At 56.8% G+C, this 25,558-nt stretch overlaps 2 protein-coding genes across 17 annotated transcripts in view; one reads left to right on the forward strand and one right to left on the reverse strand.

Moving 5' to 3' along the window:
* ARHGEF11 (Rho guanine nucleotide exchange factor 11) overlaps nt 1-10,181 on the forward strand; it is a 115,147-nt gene extending 104,966 nt beyond the window's left edge. For 9 of the 10 annotated variants that reach the window (XM_047784270.1, XM_047784274.1, XM_047784264.1 and 6 more), the window contains 12 exons: nt 72-250; nt 790-865; nt 1,178-1,345; nt 2,656-2,746; nt 3,736-3,861; nt 4,328-4,389; nt 5,287-5,505; nt 5,879-6,241; nt 7,300-7,395; nt 8,162-8,409; nt 8,645-8,834; nt 9,664-10,181. In XM_047784270.1, the coding sequence (XP_047640226.1) occupies nt 72-250; nt 790-865; nt 1,178-1,345; nt 2,656-2,746; nt 3,736-3,861; nt 4,328-4,389; nt 5,287-5,505; nt 5,879-6,241; nt 7,300-7,395; nt 8,162-8,409; nt 8,645-8,834; nt 9,664-9,722 (1,877 nt within the window). In that variant the 3' untranslated portion in view covers nt 9,723-10,181. The remainder of the gene's footprint in view (nt 1-71; nt 251-789; nt 866-1,177; nt 1,346-2,655; nt 2,747-3,735; nt 3,862-4,327; nt 4,390-5,286; nt 5,506-5,878; nt 6,242-7,299; nt 7,396-8,161; nt 8,410-8,644; nt 8,835-9,663) is intronic. The other variant, XM_047784271.1, reaches the window with a different exon arrangement.
* A 2,317-nt stretch (nt 10,182-12,498) lies between these two features.
* On the reverse strand, nt 12,499-25,558 carry LRRC71 (leucine rich repeat containing 71). 7 transcript variants are annotated; one of them, XM_047784275.1, is made up of 16 exons: nt 25,157-25,558; nt 21,276-21,425; nt 20,861-20,986; nt 20,693-20,768; nt 20,408-20,485; nt 19,135-19,203; nt 18,744-18,903; nt 18,566-18,649; nt 18,396-18,485; nt 17,137-17,286; nt 16,843-16,936; nt 16,427-16,515; nt 14,219-14,260; nt 14,029-14,140; nt 13,490-13,611; nt 12,499-12,787 (listed from the first exon to the last, which is right to left on the reverse strand). In XM_047784275.1, the coding sequence occupies exons 1-16, from the start codon at nt 25,317-25,319 to the stop codon at nt 12,671-12,673; spliced, it is 1,722 nt and encodes a 573-aa protein (XP_047640231.1). In that variant the 5' UTR covers nt 25,320-25,558; the 3' UTR covers nt 12,499-12,670. The 7 variants fall into 7 exon arrangements, 4 of the variants coding, with proteins under 4 accessions (XP_047640231.1, XP_047640233.1, XP_047640232.1 ...); XR_007135491.1 differs by having other exon boundaries at nt 12,771-12,787; nt 13,873-14,140; XM_047784277.1 differs by lacking the exon at nt 14,219-14,260.

Consider the following 25,558-nt stretch of genomic DNA (forward strand, 5'->3'; position numbering starts at 1 on the left):
AGGTACTGTTGGGCCCTGACACACTTCTCAGGCAGGAGCCCTAACATCCTCCTGTCTACCTCGATGGGTAGGTGGCACCACTGAGCACGAGAAACTCTGCCGGGCCCGGGATCAGTGCCGAGAAATTCTCAAGTACGTGAACGAGGCTGTGAAGCAGACGGAGAACCGGCACCGTCTAGAGAGCTACCAGAAACGCCTGGATACCACCTCCCTGGAGAGGGCCAGCAACCCCCTGGCAGCAGAGTTCAAGGTAGGAGGCAGAGGCTGCAGCGCCATCAGCCCCACGTGCACACGTACTTCTCGTGCACCCCCTGGGGCAGAATTCGGGTCGGGGCGGGGAGGAGGCCTGGGCCTGTCTGTGATGGGATGGCGAAGGGGGTCCCTCTGACTATTGTCCCCCCATCCCTGAAGAGACAAGAGCCTACAGGCCCACCGTAAAGGCTACATGTGAGAACTCGGCCTGGGCGAGCAGGGGATGAGAGTAAACTCGAGGTGGAGGTGAAGGTCATTCGGGAGGGAATAAAGCCAAAGGGATGGGCAGGTACAGAGAGTCGTCTTAGGAGGGTAGATGCAGGTGGTAGGCAGTCGAGAGGCCCCAACCAGAGCCATGGCTGTGTCCCCCAGCACTTGGCACGTGACCTTTGACTTGTCTGCATCCCCACAAAAGTGTGAGGTGAGGGCACGGACTCTTCTGGGCTCGCCACTGATTCCCAGCACCTTAGCACAGTGTCTGGCCCAGAGCACGTTCTCAGATACTTGTTGAGTAAATGAATGGTATCTCCTTAACAGAGCCTGGATCTTACAGCCAGAAAAATGATCCACGAGGGGCCCCTGACCTGGAGGATCAGCAAGGATAAGACCTTAGGTAAGTGCAGGGGGCCCGGGGCTGAGAGGGGATCTAGGCTGTCCCCTCTCCTGATCATAAGCCCTGTATCTGGGTCTCTGAAGAGGTAGTAAGGTGGCCGGGGAGGCAGCTTGAAACACCACTGGAGATGACGGCTCAGGGCTCCTTCAGCACAGCCTGGGGAGGGAGGACCAAAAACTGGAGTCGGAGGTCACCAGACTCCAGGGCTTCCTAGACCCTGGGGATGGTCGTCCAAGAGCCTCTGGTACCCCATGCGTCGATGAGGGGTGAGCAGGCAACAGGGAACACCTCACAAGCACCACATCCCTCCAGACCTCCACGTGCTGCTGCTGGAGGACCTCCTCGTGCTGCTGCAGAAACAGGATGAGAAGCTGCTGCTCAAGTGCCACAGTAAGACGGCCGTGGGCTCGTCGGACAGCAAGCAGACCTTCAGCCCCGTGCTCAAGCTCAATGCCGTGCTCATCCGCTCTGTGGCCACAGGTACCCGTGAGGAGATGGTCCCAGCTGGCCCAGGCCTCGGGGCCATGATCCCTGTTACTCATGTCCAGCGAGCACTCAGTGATACGGGGCTGATCTGGGGCCATACGAAACTTCCTGGCCCTATTCCTTTCCTGCTATGCTGACCCATCTAAGCAGGAGGATGTGGTCCAGCATGGGGTGGGGTGACGGGTAGGATGGGGGGACCAAGATGAAGATGGACAACCTGATGCAGGATGGGATCCGGGCATCTAGGGTGGGCTGAGGAGGAAGAGTGAGCAGCGTTGGGCAGGGACAAGCCTTTCTGCGACAAGAGTGAAGGGCAGGAGTTCCTGTCATGGCTCAGTGGAAACAAATCTGACTAGTATCTGTGAGGATGCAGATTCAATCCCTGGCCTCACTCAGTGGGTTAAGGATCTGGCATTGCTGTGAGCTATGGTGTAGGTCTCAGACGCAGCTCAGATCTGGTGTGGCTATGGCCGTGGTGTAGGCCAGCAGCTATAGCTCCAGTTCGACCCCTAGCCTGGGAACCTCCATATGCCGCCGGTACAGCCCTAAAAAGACCAAAGACCAAAAAAAAAAGAGAGAGAGAGACAGGGAGAGAAGGCGGGGCAGAGCTTGCTTGCAGAGACCAGTGCACCCACATCCAGAGCCCAGTCTGGTGCTCAGAGCATTGCAGTGAGCAGCAGAGCTTGTACAAGAAGGACTCTGGAGCAAGAGCGAGGAAACCACATTCTCTGCACTTGCTTTTATCCCCTCTAACATGGGAGGTGATACCTGCCTCTAGGGGCAGGGGATATAAAGGGAGGATGGGTGTGATGTAGTTTTATAACCCCAAAGCACCTTACACCTGTCAGGAAAGCAGGAAGTAGTGGGGGTGGCTGTGAAGATGACATTAGGGGACCCAGTATTGCCTATGTCCTTTTTGTAAATGAGCCCCAAGCAGTTCTTTTTTTTTGTCTTTCTAGGGCCCCACCCACAGCATATGGAGGTTCCCAGGCTAGCAGTCGAATGGGAGCTGTAGCCGCCAGCCTACACCATAGCTCACTGCAACACTGGATCCTTAACCCACTGAGAAAGGCCAGGAATCAAACCCGCGTCCTCATGGACGTTCAGTTTGGGTTCATTTATGCTGAGCCGTGACGGGAACTCCACCCCAAGTGGCTCTGACGAGCCAGGTCCATCTCTCGCTGCCTTCTCCATCTGGTTGAAGGTCAGGGCTCCCGGTCAGCACTCTGTCGCCCTGGCCCAGGCTGCAGTCAGGCCTCTGCCACCCCCAGTGTGGACCCTTCTCCCTTTTCTCTCTCACACAGATAAACGAGCCTTCTTCATCATCTGTACCTCCGAGCTGGGCCCACCCCAGATCTACGAGCTAGTGGCGTTGACATCATCGGACAAGAACACGTGAGAATTGCTTGAGGGGTCACACGTAACTACCATCCTCTTGGGACATATGAGGATGTGGACAGTGAGGCCAGGGCTGAGCCCCAGGGCAGTCACAGGAGGAGGCTTGGCGGGAGTGAGAGAGAAGACGGACGTAGAGAAGCCTGCTGAGTGGCTGTCCTTGACCCATCAGTAGGCTGTGGTGCGGGGGTGGTTCTTAGCCTTCTTCCAGCCTTTCTGCTGCAGCTTTTCTTTCTCTGGTGCCTCTCCCTTCCCCTTGGCTTCTTCCCTTCCCCCATCAAGCATTTCTAATGCCTGCATTCTTTTTGTTTGTTTGTTTTGCTTTTTAGGGCCGCATCTGTGGCATATGGAGGTTCCCAGGCTAGGGGTCTGATAGGAGCTAACAGCTGCCGGCCTACACCACAGCCACAGCAACACCAGATCCGAGCCACATCTGCGACCTACACCACGGCTCACAGCAACGCTGGATCCTTAACCCACTGAGCGAGGCCAGGGATGGAACCCACAACCTCTTGGTTCCTAATCAGATTCGTTTCCCCTGCGCCACGATGGGAACTCCAATACCTGCATTCTTCAAAGGTGTTTGCCTCCAGGACCCACACCCCCATGCTGGGCATCCACCCACCCGTGTCCCCTGACAGTGGCCAGACAGATGCAGCGTGGCTTGGTGGCAGGAGACAGGCTGAGTCAGACAGTTTTCTCAGGCTCAGGGCTTTTGTCTGTAAGATGTGGATAATGCTACCTCTTGAGTTATTTTGAGAGACCAAACAGATATAGAACCAAGCAGAACAGAGGGCTGGTATTTCGGAATTGGTAGCTGCGAGTACTAGAACCCCACGGGAGCAGCCTGTCAGGACACGAGGGAGGCGGGACGCCGCCGGGCAGGGCGTGAGGAAGCTTCGCAGCTCTGACCCACACTTGGTCAGGGGAGGTGCTGTGAGCCTCGGTCCATTCTCACCCCTGGTGCTCTCTGTTCCTACCGGCAACAGGTGGATGGAGCTCTTAGAAGAGGCCGTGCGGAACGCCACCAGGCACCCCGGAGCTGCCCCAACGCCCGTCCACCCCCCGCCCCCCGGCCCCCAGGAGCCAGCCCACCAGAGCCCCACACCCAGCAGGTGCTTAGGCCCCCAACCCCCTCAGCATCCCCACTCCAAGCCACCTGTTTGCTGCTTCTAAGCCCTTCCCCACCTCCACCCCCAGGATGGGCAGCCTCTGCTGACAAATGTTAGCAGGCACGTGGAGGGAGGTACCCCACACTTTTGCCTTCTGTCCCTGCCTGCTCTCCCCTCACCATCCTTCCCTCCCCTGGCTGTAATGGAGACAGTGCCTGAGGCAGGGTGGTGGGGGGCGCAGAATCAGGACCAGGCGAAGCTTGGCCGGCACCCATCCTCCTCTCCAGGTTACCAGCCAGACAGCAGGTGCTGAATCTAAACCCATCCCTTCTTAGACCCTGCGCCTCCATTGCACCTTCTGACTCAGGAGGCCAGAGTGGAATTTCATGACCTGGCCGTCACCTGGCTGGCAGAGAGCCAGGATTCCCAGCGCAGGATCTCCTCTTACCCCAGCTGTTTCTTCCCTCAGGGTAGAGCTGGATGACTCAGAGGTGTTCCGAAGTGGACCAGAGCCTGAGGCGGTACCTGGAGGTAGGCCTTTTTGTCGGCCCAGGTAGGGAGGTGTGCAGGTGGGATGATGGGAGAGAGGCATCCGGGCCGGAGGTGAGAGGTTTTGATAAGAGCAGAGAAGAAACGGTGAGAAAGAGAAAGCGTCTGGAAGAGAAAAGAGAACAGACTGGAGCGAGTGTAGGCCAGCTCCCTTGAGCAGAGCTCTCCACCTGGGCTCTGTAGGTGACAGGTATTTAGCAGGGGAGGAGGAGAGGCTGTCGGGTAGAGTCCAGAGGTTCCTAAGGGAGAAAGAGCTGCGCTCGGAGACTCTGCAGGCCCAGGAATTATCAGGATGGGGAGCGGAGCTCAAAGGGCTGAAGCTACTGTCATGGAGCTGGCACGAGCAGGAGCGAGGGGGTCCCAGACAGGATTCGCATTGGGTTTGTATGTGAAACACCTTAGGATCTCGGGTTTAGAGAGAAATCTCCCCTGGCGGGCTCCCTGGCTGGGTCCCTTTTCTGTCTCCTTCTGCTTAGAATGCTCCGTCTAACCCCACAAGTCCTGTGCCCAGGTTAGCTTTGCGCCAGTGTGTCTTCTTTGACCACTCAGCTGAGTATCACCATTCCTGATCTGCCATCCCCTGCTCCGTAGCTCCTTCTTTCCTATAGCACGTCTCACCTTCCAGTTTATTTAGTTGACTTACTGATTTTATTTTTCTGTTTGTCCATCCACTGGAATTTAAGCTTCCCAGGGCAGGGATCTCTGTTTTGTTTACTCATGGACGCCAAGAGCTGGGCCAGTGAGTAGTAAGTGCTCCTTGAACATTGTGGAGTGGATCAGCCAGTGTTCCCAGCCCCCTGAAGCCAAAGCCGGGCCTGGGATCAGCCCATTCGTGGCTTTCGTCTCCCCCTGCCATACACTGTCCTCCCACCCAAACAGGCCCTGGACCCCAGCAGAGGATCAAAGGGAAGCACCCAGCCCTGCTGGAGGATCCCGAGCAGGAAGGCAGCAGAGAGGAAGAGGAGCTGGGTGCCCTGCCTGACCCTTCCGCCTCCCCGGATAGAGAGAAAAGGGGCAGCAGGACAAGGGACCCCATCCTCCGGCCCCTCCCAGGCCCTCTGTTCATGGAAGGACTCGCCGATGCAGCCCTGGAGGATGGTCAGTGCTTCACGGCCCCTACTTTCGGCCCCTGGCGCCCCAGTAGCGTGACCAGTGTAAGCGGGCAGCCGCCTCCACCCCCTGTCTGCCCAGAGGCTCTTTCTGTTGTGCTTGAGGAAAGATGAATGCAGGGAGACAACTGTCATTCTTGTCCCAACCCCCTCCTCCTCAGCTCACACCCACCACCGCCCCCCGCCGCTTGGCCAGGGTCCTCCAGCTCCACCTTGTGACCCAAGAAGCAGTTTCACCAAGTTGGGGGTGGGAGTCGGTGAGGGGAGCAGCGACCTCCCCACCGCCTCTGCACCGCTACCCCCACCACTGGCGCGGTGTGCGGTCCTGGGTCCGGGAAGCCATCACCCTGTTTCCCCTCCAGTGGAGAACCTGCGGCAGCTGATCCTGTGGAGCCTGCTGCCAGGTCACCCCATGGACCCACAGGCTGCTGGGGAGCCCGAGGACGACCTGACACCTACACCTTCTGTCATCAGCATCACTTCTCATCCCTGGGACCCAGGCTCCCCAGGGCGAGCTCCCCCTGGGGGTGAAGGCGACAACGCCCAGCTCTCAGGGCCAGAGCGGGGCCAGCCAGGGCAGGAGGACATAGCTCTCCGTTCTCTGGAACACCTGCCCCCAAGGACCAGAAATTCTGGGATCTGGGAGTCTCCTAACCTGGACAGGAATCCAGAGGAAGAAGCTTCAAGCACAGAGGCAACGGGAAGTTACAAAGTTGTGAGAAAAGGTAAAATAAATTGGGTTGTCCACTGGGGAGACAAACGCCCCAGTTTCGCTAGCATCGCTATGAGTCTTCCAGACGGTCCCTTTCTTCCCCGCCTTTATCCTGGAAACCGCGATGGCACCGGAAGCAGAAGGGAGGGAGCCAGGTTGATACCATGCAGAGGCTTTGGGGTCGCACATCCGAGATGCAGAGCCCTAGGTCCATCACTTAAGATCCCTTTGACCTGAGGCAAAATTCTGGGTCATCTCTGGACTTCATTCTACAGCATGAGGATATTACCTACTGGCTGGCACAGATCAGCTACCAGCGTGACAGTTTCTGCCCGCATCCCTCAGTGCCCTTCCAGTCCTGAGGAAAAGGAAAGGTCCTGGCTCATCTCAGGAGCCTCATTCCCAGAAAGACAAGGGCAGGTGCTCACCACTGGTCATTGCACACAGCAGCCATGAAGGAGCTAGCGGGTGGGATGGAGAAGGCAGCGAGCCTGGAGATGGAGCCCAGAGGAGGGACCGCAGGACAAGGCTGGGAGACATGTGAGAGGGGAACAGGGGGTGAGGGAAGGCCCCCAGCTTGTGGAGGACGGAGGATGGCTTTAAGACAAGAAAGGGCAGCCCTGGCTGGGCTGGGGGCCCAGGGAGGGGAGAGGAGGCTGAAGAGGGGGAAGCCCAGTCTGAGGAGTGCAGCAGGAAAGACAGATGCAGGGTGCTCATCTGGGCTGGGAGAGGGTCTCCTGCCTCGCCTGGTGCCCAGCTCTGCCTCCTTCTCCAGGAGCATTTTTCTTTCCCTCCACCCGAGGTCTGCGCTCACTCTCTCTTGGGTTTCTGGGACCTGGCCTTCCTTCTCTGTCCTCTGGTGAATTGGTGGAGCGGTTCTCTGCAGCTCCCTGGGGTGTAATCATGTGTGAGCCTGTGTTCACTTTTGTTCTCCCCTTTTTCTTTTTCTCCACACCCCCCCCACCCCACACCCCTCCCCCACCCTCCCTTCTCCTTCTCCTTCCTACTCTTTCTCCCTTCCCTGTCCTTCTCTCTCGGCCTCTGCTCTCCCTGGTGGTGGTGTCGGTGCAGCTGAGGTGGCAGGCAGCAAAGTTGTCCCCGCATTACCAGAGTGTGGCCAGTCAGAACCTGAGCCACCCGAAGTGGAAGGCGGAGCAGAGGCAACGGGTAATGAACTTCTCCTCGGAGCCAGAGACAGGCCAGGGCTGGAATTCAGGGCCCACGGGGGCAGAGCTGGGCATGGGGAGTTAGCACCCTGCCTGCAGTCACGTGGGCCTAAAGATGGGGGGACAGAGCGTGCGCCAGCCCCTCATCGAGAGCTGGCACTGGCCCCGTTCAGAGCAGCAGGGGTAAGCAGCCTGGGTTTAGTCATGAAGGGGAGGCGGGCAAGCCTGGCCCAGGGCCCAGTGTCCTTCGCTGATCTTCTGAGCCACCACTCCCCCCCCAGCAGCCACCATCCAGTGTCACCATGGAAAAGGGCTCACATGGCCTCCCAGGCTCCTGGGAGTTTACCTATGCTTACTGCCCTGTTGGGGGCCCTCTGCACCCTTCTCTAGGTGTCCCTGTCTCTGATGAGTTGAGGCATCTCTAGGACTGTGAAATAGACGGCGGTTGGGACAGGGGGCTGTGCAGACATTCATCAGCAGAGCCCAAGATGGGGCTCCGTAAAGGACGCTGCTGCCCACCCCTTTCTCAGAAGGACCTAAAACCAGCCCATCCACCTTCCCAGAGGGAACACCTGCCCTGCCCCTCCTCCTTTAACTTCCACCACGAAGCCTCTTCCCCTGGTCTGGGCCAAGCTGAGCAAATCGCCATCTCGAAGGCTCCGTGGAGGAGAAGGGCTTTGGGGAGATAGGGAGGCTGCGTGAGGGGAGCAAAGATGGCGTCGGCTTCCTCTCTTTGCCTCCTGAGCTCTTTGTCTTGCTGGGGACAGGGAACTGCTTTTATGTCAGCATGCCGGCGGGACCGCCAGACTCCAGCACCGACTCCTTGGGGGCACGCAGGAGCCCCTCCCAGCCCGACGGCCTCCCTGCCTGGCAGACGGAGCCTCGGCCCCCGCCGCGGGGAGGCAGTGGAGATCAGAGGCACCCTGGCCACTCTCCCCCAAGCCTGGCCCTCAGGGACGTGGGTATGATCTTCCGCACCATCGAGCAGCTCACTCTCAAGCTCAACAGGCTCAAGGTGAGTGGCTTGGGTCCCTGGAGGCCTCAGGCCATCACCCCAAGACCCGTCACCTGCACCAGTCAGCTCCACCACTTGTCTCCCTGGGAGCCCTAGGTCCTGGCCTCGGGCTCTACCCTCAGCCCACCTGGCTATCCGCAAACCCAGCCCCATCCCCTGGACCCCAGAGCCCCTTGCCCAGGGCCCCCATGCACAGAGGGGCTGGAGAGCAGCTGTCCCCCTGCACCTCTTCCAGGACATGGAGTTGGCCCACAGAGAACTGCTCAGGTCCCTTGGGGGAGAGTCATCCGGTGGCACCACGCCTGTAGGCAGTTTCCACACAGAGCCAACTAGATGGACAGACAGCTCCCTGTCCCCTCCAGCCAAGGAACCCCCAGCCTCTGACTCCAGGGACAGTCACGAAATGGGGCCCTGCCCTGAGGACGGTGAGTGGAGCCCACAGGGTTAGGGTGGAAGGGGCAGGAAGAAGGCCGTCGGCTGGAGAGGAAACACGGCCATGGGGCCTGAGGAGACGGAAGAGAGAAAAAGGAGCCCATTTCCCCCTGAGTACGGTTCGTCCATTCACTCTCTCAGCTCCACAAGAGGACATTTCAGGGAAACCCCACAGAAGCTCCCCTAAACATAGGACGCTTAGAACTGAGCCCTGTTTTTCCTTGGCTTATGAAGATAACAAACCAGGGGAGCCTAGTCTCCCCTCTGAACCCTGCTCTTTTTTGTTCGTTTTCCTTTTTAAGGCCTCACCTGCGGCATATGGAGGTTCCCAGGCTAGGGGTCAAATCGGAGCTGTAGCTGCCAGCCTACGCCACAGCCACAGCAACACCAGATCCAAGCCACGTCTTCAACCTACACCACAGCTCACAGCAACGCTGGATCCTTAACCCACTGATCAAGGCCAGGGATCGAACCCACAACCCCATGGTTCCTAGTCGGATTCGTTTCCCCTGCGCCACGATGGGAACTCTTGAACCCTGCTCTTAAGCAGTAGATTGGGCGGCTGGGGCCTCGGCTGCGTTCTGGCTCCAGAAGGAGACCCACACCTACCTGTGGGCTTGGAGGGTTGACTGGCAAGTGGGTGTCAGTAGCAGCACTTTCTGGGTCCTACGAGCAACCCCAGGGTTGCTGGGGGAGGAGAAGGCCTTGTCACAGTGGGTGGCTCTAAAGAGCGGCTCTCGCAGGCTGGGGACTCTCCAGGCAGAGCAGAGGGTGGGTCTCTCAGAGGCGAGCTCCTCACTGGCATCCCCGCACCCTCCGCAGGCCCCAGCACCCTGCAGGAAGCCGGCGCGGCAGACACGGCCACCTCCCCAGGACTGTAGCCGCCCGGACCACCACGGCGTCCTCCACATCCCTGCTCCTCCTCTAGGGACTGGCCTGAGGCGGGCCCCCGGGTGGGGAGCCCCCAGATCTCCTCCCGAGGTGGAGGCGGTTGAGGAGACAGCTCCAGCCCAGACCCAGGGGGGAGACCCGCATGTTGCTTGGTCTGCTCAGATTGGAGTCGCGTTTCAGTGTCTTTTCCGCCCCCTTCAGCCCAGCCCTTCAAGGCCTCGTGTCTCCTAAGCATGCTGACTGCATCTGAAAGCTCCCCCGCCCCACGTACGTGTGCAAGCCTGTGTGTGTGGGCGCCCTCAGACATGCAAGTGCGCGTGAAAAGGAGGCAGCTCCGTGTAAATGCACTTTCTTCCTCCCCTCCTGTCTCCACAGGCCCCCCAGGCTGAGGTGTCTCCACCTCGCCTCTCTTTGTCACTTTGGTTTCCTATAAATATGTATGTATTGTATGTTCATCTTTGCTCTTGTAAATAACTTGGACCGTTTTTGTTTCTGATCCTGGCGTGCCGGAGGCACTAACAGAGGGACCGCTAGGGAAGAGGAGATCCACTTGGGTCTCCTAGTTAGCAGCCCAGCTCCAGGGTCAGGGCCCAGCAGTGCAGCCAGCCCTGAGCACGTCCCGGTCCCCTGCGGGTGAGAAGGCCTCCAGCTTCCGGGCCTCCTGGCCTGAGAGCCCAGCCTCTGCGGCCGGTGCTGAGCTACTCCCCCCACCACCCCACCCCATCCCAAGACTTCCCATCTTCAGGGGAACTTCCTACCCCACCTGTGTCCATCCTTCCCCACCCTCTCCCTAGAGAAAACCAGTGTATCAGGTACGGAGCTGAAAACTGGGCCCCAGGAGGTGGGAGGAGGGGGTTGAATGCTGGAGTCCCCAAACTAACCTAGGACCATCCCAGGGGCCGCCGCAGCCTTGGCCCCTATTACGACGTCCACTCCACTCCCCAGTGACTAATAGAATATACACACTGTGCTAGGTGTATATATACATATATATATATAAATATATATATATAATATATAAAATATAGATATGGAAATGACTGTTTTGCTGTTAAAATAATGTATACTCTTTTATTTTCTTCCTTTCATGGTTAAGATTTTTTTTTAAGAAAAGTTAAATATTCTTCAACTGTGGCGGTGTGTGTGTGATTCTTGGAACTGCCGTGCTCAAAAGACTTTGTGGTCATTCCCTCTGAGACCAAGGAGAATTGGGTAGAGGGACCAAAGGCAGCCCCTCAGGCCCAGGCCTTGCCCTTTTCTCTCCCAAAGCTCTGGCTGTGCGCTCGCTGAACTGCAGTTGGCAAACTAAGCGATACAGCCCCACAGCCAAAACACAAAAAGACACTGAACTCACTCAGTTTAAACACACACACTGGAGTTCCCATCGTGGCTCAGCAGAAATGAATCTGACTGGTATCCATGAGGGTGCAGGTGCAATCCCTGGCCTCGCTCAGTGGGTTAAGGATCCAGCATTGCCGTGAGCTGTCGTGTAGGCTTTAGCTCTGATTCGACTCCTAGCCTGGGAACCTCCATGTACCACAGGTGAGGCCCTAAAAAGACTAAAATAAACACACACACTCACACAGACAGAGGAACAGTGGCTGCAGAGTTAAGAGACTTCATGAGCTGCCCTCGTGAGCTTCAAGACTTTTAAAGGCAACACTCAGGCAAGGGTCATCTCAGAGGCCCAGCCGGCTACCCCATCCTCAGCCCTCCACGTCCTCCAGCAGGCAGACACCGCCACATCCCCAGGACTGTAACTGTCCAACCCTCATTGCTGGGCAAGGGGACAAATTCTCTCCCTGCCTTAACCATCTAATGTCTTCCCTCCCAAACCCAGCATGATGCTGGGCGCTGACCTTGGGAACTCAGCCTAGTCGGGTGTGAGAACTGATACACAAGTTGTTCTTGATAAAGGGGAGGGATGAGGACAAGGGCTGTAAGGATCCACTGAGCTTTAGAAGGACTCGGGCAGGGCTGACTGGTCGTGGCCAGTGCGATGTGCTCCGTGCTGGGAAGTCAAAGGCCTGATCCATCTTTCCTGCAGCAGCTCCGCACCAGTTGCCAGATGGCTGAGTGGCAGCGCAGCAGTCGGAAGCAAAGACGGCTGTGAGGGCCACGGAGCCTCAAGGAGCAGGGGTTCGGGCAGGCGGGGTAGAGCTGAGAGGACGTGGCCAGGTTACATCTACCCAGGGGTGAGGAAGGGCTGCTTCTCAGGCAGCTCCCTGTAGCGTGATGTCCGCTCCCCAGAAGCCAGCCCTGTGTTCTCTGGGCACCCAGCCCCCAGCCCTCCTGACTCCTCTGGGCCACACACCGTCTGGGTGGCTCTGGTTTCAGATCGCTGACAGCAGCAGGCAGTGTTACTAAGGTTTGAGTTTAGTGCTTGGCCTTTGCTGCATAGATGCTGAAAGACTTGGCACCCTCCCCAGAGCAGCCTGCCAGCTCTACAATTCCACAAGCTGAGCGCTTGTCTCTCCTCCAAACCAATCCAGACACTGGGGCAGCAGAGGGGAGGTTGGGCTGGTGGAGCCAACTCTCCCCCCCACCGCACTCTTCCATCGGCTTGTGCGTGCCCGTTGCTATCCCGTCTTTCCCTTCTGCTTCTGAGAACAGAGACGATGAAAACCCTGGCCTAGCACATGTCCTCTAGGGATCACAGAGGGAAAGTAACTCGGGCCACCAGAGGACCTGGGACACCCCCCCTCCCCCACCCAAGCAGAACCATAATGCAGCTTGGCCAGTTCTGGCCACATAAAATGAACAGGCTCAAAGTCCAAGTGTCCTGAGTGGTTCAGGAACAGATTTCAGACATCCTCAAAGGAAAAAGTACAGCAACAGGCTTTGTTAATGATCCCAGCCCTCCCCAGGGAGGTGTAGCCACACATGGAAAGAGATGTGCTTCCTGGCCCAGGATCTCTGGGAAGAAGGTGGGAGGGGGCTAGGAGGAAGCCATGGCCTCCTCCTCTCTGTGCTTGGCCTTGCTGATAGGATCCCTTGGCAGCATCAGTTCCTGGATCATGGCATACGCAGGACATTGTGGGGAGAAGTAGTTTTTCTGGAGGGAGAAAAGGAAGGCTGGAGTTCCCATCGTGCCTCAGCGGTTAACCAACCTGACTAGCATCCATGAGGATGCAGGTTCGATCCCTGGCCTTGCTCAGTGGGTTAGGGATCCGGCATTGCCATGAACTGTGGTGTAGGTCGAAGACGCAACTCAGATCTGGCGTTGCTGTGGCTGTGGTATAGACTGGCGGCTACAGCTCCAATTAGACCCCTAGCCTGGGAACCTCCATATGCCGCGGGAGCGGCCCTAGAAAGGGCAAAAAGACAAAAAAAAAAAAAAGGAAAAGAAAAGGAAGGCTGACAGCTAACCAAAGCAATGACGATTAATCATCCAGAAGAAAAACATTTCCTGGGACGAGGTGGGTGAGGGGCCGGAGAACATGGAGAAAAGGCAAAAGGAGCGTAAGCTGCCAATCCGGCAGCAAGCGGGATGGAGGCTGTGTTGGAATAAAAGAACTGTGGGAAGGAGTTCCCTTCTTGGCTCAGCGTTTAATGAGCCCGACTAGGATCCATGACGGCCAGCAGCCACAGCGCCGATTAGACCCCTAGCCTGGGAACCTCCACATGCTGCAGGTGTGGCCCTATAATGTAACAACAACAAAAAGAAACCACTAGAGGAACTACAGGCCTGCCTTGAAAATGGGGAGACACAAGCTGCCTGTGGCAGCTGCATCAGGAGACAGAGATGGGCACTCACCGCCAGGGACAGCCACAGCAGCCCCACGGGGCCCTTGGACGCACTCTTGGACTTGGAGAACTGCACCTGGTACTGCACTGCGGTGAGGAAGGCCTCCAGCCCCACCTCTGTGATGCGGTTTCCTGGTGGAAGGAGCCCACGAGGTGGCCTCCGACACCACCAACCTCCAGCCCGCCTACACCTTCACGGGACACCTGTGCACCCCGCTCGCTCCACAGCTAACCCCTTGCTCCCCCAGCCCCCAGCTCACTCACCCAGGACTAACTCCCCACCCGGCTGTGCACCCCAACTCTCTTCTCAGATGCCTCCTTTGACTTCCCTCAGCCTTTGATGGTCTCACTCCCCTCATTAACTGCCCAATCCAGAGCCCAACTCCCCCTCACCCCGTGCAAGAGGGCCTTCATCATCAGGATGCCCAGCCATGGGAGAACCAGGTTCTGTTGCATGGAGCTGGGCCGGGTGCCCTCGTGGCCGCATGGGGCCCGGCTAGCCTCCTGCCAGGAGGGCAGGGGGTGGAGGGGATGAGTTGGAAGACGTACGGAGAAGGTTCAGGTGCAAAAGGACCTTGTTCCCAGGCATGAAAACTTTCCCATCTCGGTGCTCCACAGGCTCCAGGAGAGGGTTGACCATCTCAGTAGCTTCCCCAACCAGCTGCTAAGGCAGAATACTAGTTGCAGCAGAGGAGAAGGGAGCTGGTCAACAGGCCATTCATTCATTCATTCAACATACATGTTTTGAGGGCCAGCTATAGTCCAGGCTTTGTCCCAGGTGCTGGGGATACAAAGACAAATAAGCCCAGACCCTCAAGAAGCAGCTTTGTGCGCAGGAGCCTGACAGTGAGAGGGTAACATGGTAATGCAGAGCTGGCAGGGGTACTCCGGGGTACCGTACCCCTCGGTACTCCAGGGGCACAGAGCAAGGACAGCTAGCCAGCCTCAGGAGGCAGGAGCAGTCTCCTGGAGGAAGTGACCCTGTGAGCTGATGTCTGAATAGTATGTGGTCCTGATCAGCTGAAGATGAGGGGAGAGGTGCCAGCTGAAGGCATGAAACAGTGGGTTGGCATTCAAGTTCGCTAAATATTTCCTAACAGTGGAACACTGAGGATGGATGGATTTGTGGCAGATGATGCTGAAGGCAGGATGAGAGGAAAATGCAACAGTCCTGGGAAGAGACAGCAGCCTGGATCAAGCCCAGGGCAGGGTCCAAAAACTGGCACTGAGAGGCAACCCCTACCACCTCTTTTGTAAGCTCTTGTCTTGGGCGCCAGAGAGAAGACTCCTAAGAGGGGAGGGGACATTTTCTACCTAGGGTCAGGGAGGTCTTTTTTTTTTTTTTTTTTTTTGCACGAACACATGGAAGTTTGCCCATGGAAGTTCCCAAGCTAGGGGTCAAATGGGAGCTGTAGCTGCCAGCCTACGCCACAGCCACAGCAATGCCAGACCTGAGCCAGGGCTGCAAACCTACACCACAGCTCATGGCAACGCTGGATCCTTAACCCACAGATCGAGGCCAGGGATCAAACCCTCATCTTCATGGATGCTCATCAGGTTCATTACCACTGAGCCACAGTGGGAACTCCCTCAGGGAGGTCTTCTGATGATGGAACACAGGCATACCTCGAAGATATTGCGGGTTTGGTTCCAGACCCTTGCCATCAAGGGAGTTACATGAATTCTTTTGGTTTCCAAGTATGTATAAACATTATGTTTACACTATGCTGCAGTCTATTAAGTGTGGAGTAGCATTAGGTCTAAAAAAGCAATGCGTATACCTTAATTTTTATAAAGCTGTGTTGCTAAAAAAATGCTAACCATCATCTGAAGCTTCAGGGAGTATAGTAGTAACGTCAAAAATCACTGAGCACAGATCACCATCGCAAATCCAATAATAATGAAAAAGTCTGAAACTTTGAGAGAACTATCAAAAGGTGACTCAGAGACATGAAGAGAGCCAATGCTGTTGGGGGCGGGGGGGAAATAGCACCAACAGAAGTTCCCATTGTGGCGCAGCAGAAACAAATCCAACTAGAAACCATGAGGTTGGGGGTTTGATCCCTGGCCTCGCTCAGTGGGTTAAGGATCCGGCATTGCCATGAGCTGTGGTGTAGGTCGAAGACGCGGCTCGGATCCCGAGTTGCTGTGGGTGTGGTGTAGGTCGGCAGCTATAGCTCCAATTAGACCCCAGCCTGGGAACCTCCATATGCCACGGGAGTGGCCCTAGAAAAAGCAAAAAGACAAAAAAAAAAAATGGCACGGATAGATTTGCTTGATCAGGGCTTGCCACAAAATTTCCATTTGTGAAAACACAATTATCTGTCAAGCACAATACAACGAAGTATGCCTGTGTAAAGACAGAGAGAGCCCCTCAGGCTGCTGACCCCACCAACAGCTGGAGGGCTGGGGAGGGGTGGGTACTATGGAGTCCAGGAACGATTCCAAAGAACAAGTTTGATCCAAGTTGAAAGAGTAAAGGGAGGCTCCAGGGGCAGAGGAGAGAAGGTCTCAAGTTGCTGGGCACGGGGCGGGGGCTATACCACACCTAGGAAAACACCCTGCCTTCCTGGGGAGCTTCCAGGAGGGGCAGAAGAGAATGTGCTTTGTTCCTGTGCATCTACAAGTAACTCTGGATCTGGTGGTGATGAACCAATGGTCTTTTGGAAAGCAGGTGCCTTGAGGCCAAGGATCAAATGTGTGGGCTCCTAATGAGCCAGGAAAGGAAGAAAGGGAAGGGGCACTGAGCTCTGTTAGCCCTGCAAGCCCAGGCTGGGATGGCGAGGGGGGCAGGAGCGAGGACTCTGTGTGAGTCGAAGTGGCTGCTGCCACAGCACAGGGCTTGAGACTCTACTCCAGGAGGGGCCCGGTGGGGGGGGGGGGCGTGAGAGCTCCCAGGCAGCCTGGACCCCAGGGACGTGCTCCCACCCCACTCTCTGGGAACTACCTCTGACTCCAGGAGGATGCTGCGTTTCTCTTTGCTTCCGCTCTTGGTCCCTTTCCCCTTGCCTGGTTTCTGCTCAGGGATGGTTACCTCTGGAGTGGGAAGAGGAGCAGAGTATGTGGTGCAGACCTCCAATACCACCCAGTTTCCCCAAAGAATGGGCAGGGGTGGAGAAGGAGACCCCGACACACTTTGGGTTTGGGTGTGACAGAAAGAGTTGGAGGGGGCCCCCCAGCGAGGTAGGTACGGCCCTAAAAAGAAAAGGCCACGTGGGTGTGCAGCCCCGGGGGGAACCAGTGTGGAGTGTGGTGGGTCAGAATGAGGGGCTTCCAACATCATCGTGAGAAGACATCATGGCAGCCCCACGGGCGCCCCCTTCCTCCGCCCCACGCGGCACCACAGAGGGTACTGGCACTTACTCCCCTTGCTGGCCTTTGTGGAATCTTCCTTCTTAGGGGTTCCTTGGGTGGGCGACTGCCCTGTCCCTGACTTCTCCTCTTTCTTCACCACTTCCTGTGGAGGGGGCCACAGAGCAATGAGAGCCCTACCTCCCTGGGGGACCGGGAGCAGGTGTGGGAAGGGCCAGCACTGGGCCCCTGGGCTGGAGATGGACCTTCAAAGACCTTCTCCCCTCCACCCCCACCTGTGTATCTAGGAAGCTGCCTCCCCTGTTCCTCCACCACCCAGGGCCCTGCTGCCCATAGCGCACCTACCCCCAACTTCTCCTTCTTCTTGCCCAGGCCCTTAGGGGTCTTCATGGCCTGCGTCTTGTCTGTCTTGTCCACCACTGCAAAACTGCTGACCCCCATCAGCTGATTCTTCTCACGCTCCGGTTTGGAGTCCCCGTGTCGGGAGTTGGAAGGCTGTGCTCACAAATGGGAGGAGACGGAGGTGTGAGGGGGGCCTCATGCCAGCCCCATGCCTGGGTGCCTGGGTGCAGCACCACCTACCCCCATCTCCCTGCCTAAATGCTAACATGACGCCTTTGGGGCAGGTGCAGGTTTGGGAAGAAATGGCACAGAGACCCCAGGATGAGCTGGGCTGGGGTGGGGGAGGGGCAGTGAGAGTCTTATAATGAGGGAGGAAATAGTAGCTAACATTTTTTTTTAAGGCTGCAACTGTACCATACAGACATTCAACGGGAGCTGCCGCGACCAGCTTATGCCACAGCCACACCAGAGCCACCATCTGTGACCTATGCTGCAACTTGCTGCAACGCCAGATCCTTATCCCACTGAGCAAGGCCAGGGATCAAACCCACATCCTCAAGGAGACTATCTCAGGTCCACCCTCTGAGCCACAACAGGAACTCCAGGAGATTATTTTTTTTTTTTTAGGGCTGCACCCACGGCATATGGAGGTTCCCAGGCTAGGGGTCAAATCGGAGCTGCAGCTGCCGGCCTACACCACAGCCACAGCAACATGGGACCGAGCTGCGTCTGTGACCTACACCACAGCTCACGGCAAAGCTGGGTTCTTAACCCACTGAGCGAGGCCAGGGATCAAACCCGAATCCTCATGGATCTTAGTCGGGTTAGTTAACCACCCAGCCACGAAGAGAATTCCAGCTTTTTTTTTTTTTTTTTTTTTAACTAAGTGCCAGGCACTGTTCTAAGTGCATTGATGAATTAACTCATTTAATCCTATCAACAATCCCACCAGGTAGGGACAATTATCCCCATTTTAGAGATGGAGAAACTGAGGCCCAAGGTCCCAAGCTTGTTTTGTGGCAGAGCAGGATTTCAAGTTCCTAAAGTTTTTAAATCTAGTCCTTTCTCTTAACCAATACACTCTACCAGTAGCCCGGGACAGTTCTGCAGTTACAGCCCAAAGGTTTGTTAAATGTGTTCAGAAGTCGGAGAGAAAAACGGTCATGGCACAGGGAGGGGGGACGGGTTAGGACACGGCCGGCCCGCCTGCTGAAAAGCAGCGGAGCTGGGAAGTGGCTCCAGGGACTCAGGGCGCTCCTCACCGATCGCGAGCGCTCCTGCGAGCCTTTCTCCAGCAGGAGGCGCCGGCGCTCCACCACCTCGGTGTGCGTCAGCTCGAAGGGGCGCAGGACCTGGGGCGAAGCGGCGACTGGCAATCAGCCGCTCGGGGAGCCGGGGTCGCTCCCCGGCCCCGCCCAGTCGGCACACCCACCTCGGCCAGCTTCAGGGCGCCCTTGTCTTGGATGCGGTTGTGGGCCAGGGACAGCCAGAGCAGGGAGCGGTTGAGCCGGAGGCCCTGCGGAGGCAGTGAGGGAGCGCGTGAACCGGCTGCTCCCGGGCCGCCGCCGCTCGCCTGGGTCCCCGCCCGCCGCGCGCGCTCCCGCACGTACGTCCGCGATGTAGCCCGCGCCCTCGTCCCCGATGTGGTTGAAGGCCAGGTTGAGCGACACCAGGTTCCGGTTGCAGCTGTGCAGCGTGGACAGAGCCTGGCCCAGGAGCTGCGCCCCGTGGTCGTCGATGTTGTTGTTCCGCAGAGACAGGTGCGCGATCCTGGGCAGCGGGAGGGAGAACGTGGGTCCATGGAAACATGGGGTCCTGGGCGTTCGCCCGAACCTCCTCGGCAAACTTGGGGGTATGAGGAGGCCCGTTAGGTCTGAGGGTGGAGAGGCAGGAATTGAGGAACCTTCGGGAGGTGCCAGAGGGGCAAGGAAGGGTGGGAACGAAGGATGACTTGGGATGGGGGTCAGGCCCAGAGAAAGGGGGTGAGGCAAGGAGTCTCACGTGCTGTCCACTGCCATGAGCTTGTGATAGGACTGCTCCAGCAACGGGTTCCCCTCCAGAGACACCTTCCTGAGGGTAGAGGAGAACTGAGATCCAGGAGGCACCCCTGAGGCCAGATGAGGGAAGGTGACAGGAAGAAGGGTGGGGCTCCTGGGAGCAGCTTGGAAACGCAAAGAATGCCTCCTCCTTTTTTTTGTTTTGTTTTGTTTTGTTTTTTGTTTTTTGGGTTTTTTTTTTTTTTTTTTTTTTTGTCTTTTTGCCATTTCTTGGGCCGCTCTCGCGGCATATGGAGTTTCCCAGGCTAAGGGTCTAATCGGAGCTGTAGCTGCCAGCCTACGCCAGAGACACAGCAACGCAGGATCCGAGCCGCGTCTGCAACCTACACCACAGCTCACGGCAACGCCGGATCGTTAACCCTCTGAGCAAGGGCAGGGATCGAACCCCCAACCTCATGGTTCCTACTCGGATTCGTTTACCACTGCGCCACGACGGGAACTCCTTTTTTTTTTTTTTTTTGGTTTTTTAAGGCCACACCTGGGGCATGTAGAGGTTCCCAGGCTAAGGGTCGAATCGGAGCTGTAGCCGCCGGCCTACACCACAGCCACAGCAACGCGGGATCCGAACCTCGTCTGCAACCTACACCACAGCTCACAGCAACACCGGATCCGTAATGCACTGAGCTAGGCCAGGGATGAACCCACAACCTCATGGTTCCTAGTCGGATTCGTTTCCATCCCACCAGGACAGGAACTCCGGATCCCCCCTCCCTTGATGCAAGAAATTATGTATGTGACAGTTCTCCTGACTATAAACCCAGAAGGGTGCCAGGTGAAGAGGTACTCCCCGGAGTTAGTCACCTGCAATAAGGTGGCCTCTAACACGACTCTTGTGGAGTTCCTGTTGTGGCTCAGCGGGTTAAGAGCCCACTAGTGTCCACAAGGATGCAGGTTTGATCCCTACCTGGCCTTGCTCAGTGGGTTGGGGATCCTGCGTTGCTGTGGCTGTGGTATAGGCCGGCAGCTGTAGCTCCCATTGGACCCCTAGCCTGGAAACTTCCATATGTTGTGAGTGCAGCCCTAAAAAAAGCAAATAAATAAATAAATGAGAATTTAAAAATTTAAAAACAAAACAAAATACCCTCAGACTCTAGCAGCACCCTCTTTCTACAGGGATGCCAGCCAAGGCCACGGAAGTGCGGACCTGCCACTCCTGTCCCCAAACTGCTCCCCTGTGACCAGGTAGCCTCCCCCCTTGCCTGTTTGCCTCTGCTGACCTTAGCGTGGATGAGCAGAGAGGCAGGAGGGCGATGAAGGTGGTCAGGGTCTTATCAGTCAGCCCCACCTTCCACAAGCTGGAGATGATGGGAAGCACAGAAACAAAGCTGGGGGTGTCACTTCCTTCCCACGTTGTCCTCAGCAGCCACTCTGAAACCCTTCCTCATCCCCCCACCTCTCCACAGTCCCCAGGGTCTTCCGTGCCCCTTCAGTTCTCCCAGGCCACCAGAAGCCCGTGCCCCCAACCCTGGCCCCTGCCCCTCCCCCATCCCGTATCCCCTCACTTGATGGCCTGCAACTGGCTGAGGGAAGGCAGACACTTAGAGAAGATACCCAGGATCCTCTCCTCAACCTTCCAACCTGCGGAAGGGAGAGGAGGAAGGAGCCTCAGGCCAGGAGGGGAAGGATGGGGTGGGGGGCAGTAGGTGAGAGGGGCCGGAGGGAGACCTTACCGCGGATGTAGATTTCCTTCACGGACTTGTCCTCAGACTCCACCTCCACCTGGATGGTGGGCCGGAAGAACACGTATTTGCTCTCCAGGCTGTTGAGGCTGCAGGACCCCGACAGCCGCTGATCGTCTAGAAGGCAGCACGAGGAAAGGGGAAGGAAGAAGAGGGCAGTCACCTGCTTGGGCCCCACGCCCACGGTGCCAGAGCGGCGGGATCGCAGGACTCGGCCAGTCCGGACTCTGCGAGGGTTTGGAAAGACAGGCAGAAACTCCCGTACCTCCCCATCTGCCTCCTGGCATCCACCCCCCTCACTCACACACACACACGTTGCCCTGCATTCCGGCCATTCGGCTGGCGGTGCAATGGGAGGCTAGCGGTGGATGCCGCAGGCACACGGGGGGGCTCCACTGTCACTCACCTATTGTGGGCTTTTCCGACGTAGAAGCGGAGGGGACGAAAGTCGGGTGCGGGCGGGGCCGGGTGACCACTTTGGGGAAGTCCGTGTAGCCCCACCGCGTGCAGAGTTCGGCGAAGTCCACCTCCAGGAAGCCGGTGCACTGGTACTCCTCTGCGGGGTAGGGGAGGAGAGCCGCGAGGGAAGCGCAGCGCCGCGCCGCGCCCGCCGGCTGTAGCCCAAGGCCGCCACCAGAGGGCAGCAGATACCAGAGGACGCCCACCCGGTCCCGCGCCTCCACTCGCTAAGGATCCGTGCCGCGTTTCCACGCTCTGTAGTCCGAGGCTTCGGGTGAGCAGAGGCCCCCTCCTCGGACTCAGACATCCTTACAGTCTTTTTTTTTTTTTTTTTTGGTCGTTTTGTTTTCTCTTGGGCCGCTCCTGCGGCATATGGAGTTTTCCAGGCTAGGGGTCGAATTGGAGCTGTAGCCACCGGCCTACGCCACAGCCACAGCAACGCGGGATCCGAGCCACGTCTGCGACTGACACTACAGCTCACGGCAATGACGGATCCTTAACCCACTAAGCAAGGGCAGGGATTGAACCCGAAACCTCATGGTTCCTAGTCGGATTCGTTAACCACTGCGCCAAGACGAGAACTCCCTTACAGTCATTTTTAACATGTAAGATGCATTGTAGAAATTCACACTGAAAACACTTAAGTGGAAACAGTGGGAAATCCAGACCTGGGAGAAGGGACTAAAGGGCGTGGAACAGAGACGAGGAGGGCACCTCTTTTACCTGTGGGCGCCTCCACCCACCGCATGGGCAGAGGCCCCTTACATGCTCGCTTCCCATAGGATGTCCCCAGTCCAGCCTGCTCCCATGTTCCTTCCTTGCTAGGACTGCCCAGTGTCCCAGGATTGATGTTGAGCAAAGCAAAGAACCCAGGAGGACCTCACACACCGCACATGTACAGGGAGCCTGCGGGGAGGGTGCGGGGGGGAGGGGACTGGGAGGACCTGTGCTCAGCACGTGTAAGGGTGAGACGCAGAGAGGTTTGAGGGTTCTTGGGGCAAAGGGGTAGGAGGCATGTTTCTCATGCACCCAGCCATCAGGGGAACAGAGAGACCCAAGACATTAACCGACTGGAGAAGGTGGGTGAGGGAGACACAGGGAGGCTGGGGGACGCCCTTGTACAGCGGACCCCTGCACACTGCCTGCTTTCCCAGGCCCTTCCCCCTGCTGGGAAGCCCCCCACCCTTCCTTGTTTCACTCACACCACACCTCTGTCTAAGCACAGATTCTCAAACTTTTTGTTGGTTTGTTCTGTTTTGTTTTTTTCTGTTTTTTCTAGGGTCGTACCCACTGCATATGGAGGTTCCCAGGCTAGGCGTCTAATTGGAACTGTAGCCACCAGCCCAAGCCAGAGCCGAGCCGCAGTCTGTGACATACACCACAGCTCACAGCAACGCCACATCCCTAACCCACTGAGCGAGGCCAGGGATCGAACCTGCAACCTCATGGTTCTTTGTTGGATTCGTTAACCACTGAGCCACGACGGGAACTTTAAGGTATGTCTGTAAGAATCACCAGGAGAACCTGTTAAAACAGTTGCCTGGTCCTCTGCCCTCCCATTCTGATTCCAAGGGCTGGGTGGAGTCCATGAATTTGCATTTCTGACCAGCTCACAGGTGATGCCAAAGATAGTTCAAGGAGGGCACCTTTTTTTTTTTTCTTTTCAGGGCCACACCTGAGGCATTTGGAAGTTCCCAGGCTAGAGGGTGAATCAGAGCTGCAGCTACTGGCCACAGCAACATGGGATCCAAACCTTGTCTGCGACCTACATCACAGCTCATGGCAATGTGGGATCTTTAACCCACTGAGGGAGGCCAGGGATCGAACCGCATCCTCATGGATGCTAGTTGGGTTCATTTCTGCTGCACCACAACAGGAACTCTCCTGTGCAGTTTTCACTCTCGTTCCCTCCCCTCTGACCTCATCCCTCCCAGCCTCCTCCTCCAGCTCCTCCTCCTCAGCTCCCCCCCTCATCTCCCTCCTCCTGAGCCCTTTCCTCTCTGATTACACCCTCCCTCCCAGGGGAATCCTCCTCATTCCCAGGGCCTAGATGCACCCAAACATCAGCAGCTCCCTGACCTCTTTTCTGTGCTCCAGACCCATGTGTCCAGCTGCCTGGCTGACATCATCCCTTGGAGGTCTCTTGTGGGCTCTTCCTTCAGGCCCTCCATGGACGGCACCTTAACCCACCCTGTGCCCAGTACAGAAACATGGAATCATTCTAGCTACCTCCCTCACTTGCCACTCCATCCGCTACTTCATCAACTCTTTCTAGCCCGGAAGTGGTTTTCCAAGAAGACTAATCCATTCTCTCTCACTACCCCAGTCCAACTGCCACTGTCCCTCTCCTGGGCTATTTTGAAATGCCTCTTAACTCAGCTCCCTGTCTGCATTCTTTCCCCTGTCATTCCATTTTCCACACAGCAGCCAGAATGATGTGGGAGAGAAAGAGTGTTTCAACTGTGTTCGTATCTGTAGGAGATTCTATACTGTTTTGTCTCTCCTTCTGGAAAATTCTCTTCCTCCAGCCTCATAGCTTCCCCCCCCCCAAAACTGCCAGCACTGACAAGGAGATGGCATTTGACCAAGTCTGACAAGCAGAGCTTTTTCTTCCCAAGTTGTTTTTCCATGAGTCCAGAGAGAGCAAGTTCCAGTCCCTCTTTGATGGCAAATCTAGTGGATCTGAATCAAGAAGACTTCCAATAGGAGTTCTCATCATGGCTCAGTGGTTAGCATCCATGAGGATGCAGGTTCGATCCCTGGCCTCGTTCAGTGGGTTAAGGATCCAGTGTTGCTGTGAGCTGTGGAGTAGGTTGCAGACACGGCTGCGATCCCGCATTACTGTAGCTCTGGCTGTGGCGTAGGCTGGCAGCTACAGCTCCAATTGGACCCCCAGCCTGGGAACCTCCATATGCCACAGGTGCAGCCCTAAAAAGACAAGAAGACTTCCAATAAATTCTGCTTTGTGGATCATTTGTTTGGGTTGGGGTTCTATCAATCGCAATATAAAGAGCCACTCTCATACCCATACTCTTCCAATGGTTTTCTCTTCCTAGAGAATGTAAATTCCATTCCAGCTGGACTGTGTCCATCTCCTTCTTTCTGTATTGGACCTGGCTGCAGAGCAGGCATCCAGAAAGTAATTGTTGAATAATGAGTGAATACCTATAAAACTCAACTCAAAGTCACCTCCTGGCAGTGCCCCTGTGTCTTCCCATCACTTCTCAGACCTTCTCTCATATATATTAGCACATCTTATCGTATTTGTCAGCCTCCCGAGCCAGCGTGGATTCTTTAAGATCAAGTTCAATTCAAACATCTGCCAAGCTGAGTTTTAGGAACTGTGCTGGGAATAAAACTGTGATTCATATCCCAGGATGGAGTGTGGCACTTGGCATACAGTGGGTGCACAATGTATGCTTGTTGAGTGAAGAAGTGAATTTGCAGTTTACAAAATACTTTCTTACCTTCATCTCCATTGTTCCCCCCCCCCCAGTAGACAGGGCAAGACTCCGACTAGAGAGAAGAAACGTGCCTAATAACGTGCACATCTGATAATGGTTACCACTTACAACACTCTTAACTATGTGCCAGGAGCTAGTTACATTCACATACTGAACTTCAGCCAGTGGCGACCGTTTCCACGCTGCACTCCCTAAAACCAGAAATTCTATTAGTATTGGCTGGCTCGCCTGTCTCGGCTGCCAGTGCCTGGCACAGCGATGACGCCACTCTAACCCGGCTAGCCCGAGCGATGAGCAGCTGGTTGGGAGCGCGCGGAGCTGAAGCCTAGAGGCCATGATCCCCCCAACCCCACCACCACTGTACCAGGGTTTTTGGGCTCCTCCTCGCCCACCGGCGGCAGGACAGTCGCCGGCTTCTCCTTGACCCCGCGATCCCCCTTCTTGGCCACTGAGCCGGATGACTTCTGTATGCCGGGACGAGGGGTCCTGGGTGAGGCCACCGGTGGTGCGCTCGCCTCGCCAGACATGCTGGTGAGGTCTGCAGGACTCCGGGGGCGGATTCAGGACGGGGCTCTGTGGGGCTCGCCCTGGAAGTGGCCGAATCAAGGGTCTCTGTTCCGCCTCCAGGGACCAGACCCACCCGCCGTGGCGTCGACTCTGCGTCCCTCTCCACGGCAACCGCGCGAGGTGGGCGGGTCCGCGGGCAACTGCAGAGCGCACGCGAGGCCGACAGGGGGCACCACAGAGTCTTGGGGGGAGGCGGGGC

The sequence above is a fragment of the Phacochoerus africanus genome, chromosome 6 (genome assembly GCF_016906955.1).
Source record: "Phacochoerus africanus isolate WHEZ1 chromosome 6, ROS_Pafr_v1, whole genome shotgun sequence".
In the NCBI taxonomy this organism is placed as follows: domain Eukaryota; kingdom Metazoa; phylum Chordata; class Mammalia; order Artiodactyla; family Suidae; genus Phacochoerus; species Phacochoerus africanus.